A 4,539-nucleotide genomic window follows, 5' to 3' on the forward strand; every position below is an offset into this window, starting at 1 on the left:
ATAGCATTTTGGTTCAAAAAACTTCAAAAAAAATCTCTTTTGAGAATCTGATTTTTTCGGAAATTTTTTAACAATCCTTATACTAAATATGGGTAAATAAAATTACCAATTGTTGGAAATCGACAACAAATAAATCGAAAAAGGAAAATAAAAAAGAGAGAGAATAGACACATCGATTTACCCTAGTTCACCCAATTTAGGCTACGTCCAGCTTGTCTGTACTATATTCACATCACCGCCACTTGTTACAAGTCTCTCGATTTACAGGGCAAATATAAATAGGATTACAAAACCCTAACAACAGCTATGCATGAGCCCAAGCCCAAACTGCTAAGAAAATTACAATACAGAAGCCCACAACAGTACCTAGCCTCTACGGGCCTGGGGGCGCTGCCCCCGGACCTCCGCCTGCTCACCTGGGAGTGGAACCCTAGTTGCCTTTCTGCTGACCCTGATAATTAGGACCCTCATCAACATGCGAAGTATGAGCCATAACCAACACCAATATCAATTTTCCCAGAATCCAAAATTTTTCCCTGTAACAAAAGCGCAAGGATTCTATCAATTCGTTTCCTACCATTGACTCCTCCACTACCAATGTTTAGAGGAAATTATATTCAAGTTGTGAAACTGATCTAAAAAACAATATGCATGTGAACCATGCATGATTGATACTTCCTAATGCATCCCACAACATTGGTTTGCACTGAGTTCCATTAGAATATAGATGAAGTTGATTTATACAGAACATTTCTAATTATATCTCTAGTAGTCACTGTATTCCCAGTTTTCCATATCTCTTGTGACACCTTACAAACCTTCGCCACCTTTATCCCTCAATTTTGACAGTGAATTTGTAGCCACAAAAAGAACATCTCGTAGTTCATGTGGAAACTAATTCAGAATGTGACTGCTTGAGTTTCAAATAAGGAACTTCTTTTTTCTTATGAAAAGATAAGTGTATCACATGATTTCACTTTCTTTGCACTTCGTGAACAATTAAGAAAGTGGTAAGTTTAATATTAATAAAGCCAAAGGCAGCCTTTGAAAACAAAAGGCTTGTGAACTTTTTTGCATTCTTCTTTTAACGGTCAACCAACTCAAACTGTATTTACCTGTTTAGGGTCATTTTAATTTTTTTTTTGAACTATTTTAATTTGTGCTTGTTCAGACTCAGGTTACCCCCCCTTGTGCTAATTAACCCCATGAAACCTTTTAACAATCAAATTTAATAACTAATATATTGTTTGGATATTAAAAGCAATACATCATTTCCATCATTAATATAATTCTCTCACAAACACTTGAATGCAGGTAGCGAAAGTTTCAGTTTCTGCAAACCATATTCGTATTATTGGATACATGCCACAAGCATCAACACACTCAAACATGTCACCAATCTCACTTGCAAAATCGGATGAGAATGGAGAATCAATTTTGTGTTCTTATGCTTCCTGGCTAGTAAGCTCAAACTTGCATACCCAATAAAAACTTACTTAATACTTTATAATCTGTACTTCCTTATATGCATATTCTATCACTGTTATGGGCCATGTTTGCAAGACTACAACCAATTATGACTTGTCATGATCTATCTGAACATCCAATATTGCTCACATTGATTTGTGTTGGCCTTTATGTATGGTTCTTGTTCTTAATTATTATTCCTCCTGTGTGTAAAGTAAATCTTGATATTCTAAATTCCGTGGTTGAAAGGGAATGCATCCTTCTGCCTTGAATAATTTTGAGGAAGTGATGAGCATTGCCAAAGGGAAAGAGATTGTTGTGTTTTTGGACTATGATGGAACACTTTCACAGATTGTAGATAACCCTGATCAGGCTTACATGAGCGATGCTGTAAGTGCTTTTCATAAAACAATCAACACCACAACATTGGTGGTGACTAATGATTCCCAAGTTCTCTACTTTTGGCTGTTTTTTGTTGCTTTCATTTCCTCTAAAACTCAATGGTCAATGGGGTATGATTTACATTGCAGATGCGTGCAGCTGTAAGAGAAGTTGCATCTTGCTTTCCCACTGCCATTGTTAGTGGAAGAAGCAGGGATAAGGTATCACACACACACAACAAATATATACATTCTGTTTTGAGGCATATGTTTGTTTTCTTTCTATGTTTTCATCCTTCTACTTACACTGCCTTCATTTCCCTATTGATATGTAGGTTTACGAATTTGTTAAGTTAAGGAATGTATATTATGCTGGTAGTCATGGTTTGGATATCTCAACCCCATTTGGCTCAACAAAACATGAAGATAAGAAGTATCAGACAAAGGGTGTTGATGAAAAGGTTTGTCTAAAATTTTCCTTTTTACTTTTTTGTGAAAGAGTTATGCCTATTGTTACCCAAAACCCACATCAGAATTAAAAAGTTGAATATGGTAATTAAATAATGCATGTGATAACTTAACATTGTCACTCATATGTCTCATAATGTGTTACCTTTGTAGGGTAATCAAGTAGTTCACTTTCATCCGGCAAAAGAATTTTTGCCAACAATCCAAGAGGTAATTCCTTTACTGTTCAAAATGTAACTTGTATTTAATGTGAAGAGAATTGACTCTTCATATATCATTTTCTTCTACTCATTGATGTTTCATTTATTTCTTGCAGATAAGGAAGATTTTGAAAGAAAAAACTACATTAATAAAAGGCTCTATGATAGAGGATAATATGTTCTGCATCAGTGTACACTACAGGCGTGTGAAAAATGAAGAGGTATTAAGATACACACTAGATTGACAAATCTAATGTAAAATATGAAGCTCATAAGCTTATGTTACTTCTCAAAATTATAGGATATTGTTGTTCTCAGAGAAATTGTGGAGTCTATTATGAAATCTTACCCTAACTTTCACATATCAGGAGGAAGAAAGGTACAATAATAGTTTCCCTATCTTCTTGCTATTGATGTAATATAAAATCATTTATTTGTTTTCACCTAAGAGTTTCAGTTTTGCAGAGAGTTGGTTCATGAGATTTCTAGCTATGACTATCAATGTGTTCATCTTAGTTTTATCGACTTAGGGAGCTATAGCCATTGATCAATAAAAGTTGTTGGATTCTTAAACTTAAATTCAATATCCTTAATCAGGTTATGGAGATACGCCCAAATGTGAACTGGGATAAAGGTCATGCTCTGATGTATTTGCTTGACACTCTTGGCTTTGACAACTCTAATGATGTTCTTCCTATGTACATTGGTGATGACAGAACTGATGAAGATGCTTTTAAGGTATGGTTTATCAAAATAGAAACCCCATTTTGGTGAATAAATTGAGTTAGCTCAATTAGTTAGAACACTAAATATATGGTTATATTTACTAATTATAGTTTTTTAATACACTCTATTAAGCATTTTATACATGATCAAAACATAAGGTTTCAACAATAGTTAGCTTAATTGATGAGGGGTTTAATGCATGCAGGTTATAAGACACATTGGAAGAGGTTTTCCTATCGTTGTTTCTTCAATTGCTAAGGAGACAAAGGCTTCATATTCTCTGCGTGACCCTGCTGATGTGATGACTTTTTTGAAACGTTTAGCAAAATGGAAGAAAAACCTTTTGTTACCCAAAACTAAACAAACCTGAGAGGGGAAAAAGTGATATGCGTGAATTGTAGGCTAATTTGCTCGTTTTTAATTTGACAAATTAGCCTTGATTTCATGTAGCGAGACTAAGGCATGCATGAGGATGATCCTAACAGAAAATTCTTCTATAAATTTAAGTTGTACTTCAACTTTTTGGATTTTTATCAAGTACAACAAATTTCATAGGTCTATTTTCACAAGTTTAATTTCGCTTTATATGTTTTAAAGAAATCATATTTGAACTTCTCAAAGCTAAGGTCTTAAATAATTTTCATTGAAGACTTAAATTTCGGTTTACCATATTACACAAGAGCTTATTAGAATCCGTATTGTTGAAAGCAAACATTAGAAGATTTTAGGGTTTCTACAAATTATTTCTGAAAAGCTGTTGTATCACCATTTGGCAGGGCTATTAGGACTTGGGTCCTAAACGGTTGGTGTGGGTAAAGCCACAAATATATCCCTTCGAGGATGAAGTATGTAGATATAAGGATGCTCATAGTAGCAATGGTAAAAACTAAGGCACCATTAAAGCTTCTCATGTGTTGTATATCAAAAGTGGGGGAGTGTCGGTAAATGGCTAGTAGCTAGCTCTACCTTGGTGTAGAGTAACATCTCATAAGATCCATTGACGATAAGACCTGAAGATGCCGCTTTTATGGGAGAATGAGGTACTTGGAGAGGAGTTGTCGCTCTCAAACGTGGAAGAGAGAAAGCATAAAGGTGTGTCATCTAGCTAGCCTGGTCTCTTAGAGCAGGCATGCTGCATCCACTGTCAGTGTATAGTGGAACAACAATGTTGGAAAAAAGGGAATTCCTAGCGATGAGCCTTTATGGCTTATCATAGGTGCCCTCTAGAAAGTTCTAGGTGTAAGATTCTAAACTGAATCCAACTAGTTGGGCCTATAATGTCGGTCGGCCAAAACAAG

At 35.2% G+C, this 4,539-nt stretch overlaps 1 protein-coding gene across 1 annotated transcript; it reads left to right on the plus strand.

The window, feature by feature from the left end:
- Positions 1-1,719: 1,719 nt before the first annotated feature.
- LOC133301474 (probable trehalose-phosphate phosphatase D) lies at positions 1,720-3,660 on the plus strand. Its single transcript, XM_061501103.1, has 8 exons — positions 1,720-1,857; positions 1,998-2,069; positions 2,183-2,296; positions 2,469-2,525; positions 2,632-2,736; positions 2,817-2,894; positions 3,113-3,253; positions 3,447-3,660. Exons 1-8 carry the CDS (start codon positions 1,720-1,722, stop codon positions 3,609-3,611), a joined length of 870 nt encoding a protein of 289 aa, XP_061357087.1. The 3' UTR covers positions 3,612-3,660.
- Positions 3,661-4,539: the final 879 nt, after the last annotated feature.

This window comes from Gastrolobium bilobum, unplaced genomic scaffold (genome assembly GCF_033153095.1).
Source record: "Gastrolobium bilobum isolate Gb01-03AN ecotype WA unplaced genomic scaffold, APGP_CSIRO_Gbil_v1 utg10838, whole genome shotgun sequence".
Lineage (NCBI taxonomy): Eukaryota > Viridiplantae > Streptophyta > Magnoliopsida > Fabales > Fabaceae > Gastrolobium > Gastrolobium bilobum.

Excerpts from the sequence above, each read along its gene's own strand:
- LOC133301474 (XM_061501103.1), top strand. The coding sequence starts at position 1,720 with ATGCATCCTTCTGCCTTGAATAATTTTGAGGAAGTGATGAGCATTGCC. Across the intron at positions 2,070-2,182 it reads GTGGAAGAAGCAGGGATAAG|GTTTACGAATTTGTTAAGTT; the intron begins GTATCACACACA and ends ATTGATATGTAG. Across the intron at positions 2,737-2,816 it reads GGCGTGTGAAAAATGAAGAG|GATATTGTTGTTCTCAGAGA; the intron begins GTATTAAGATAC and ends TCAAAATTATAG.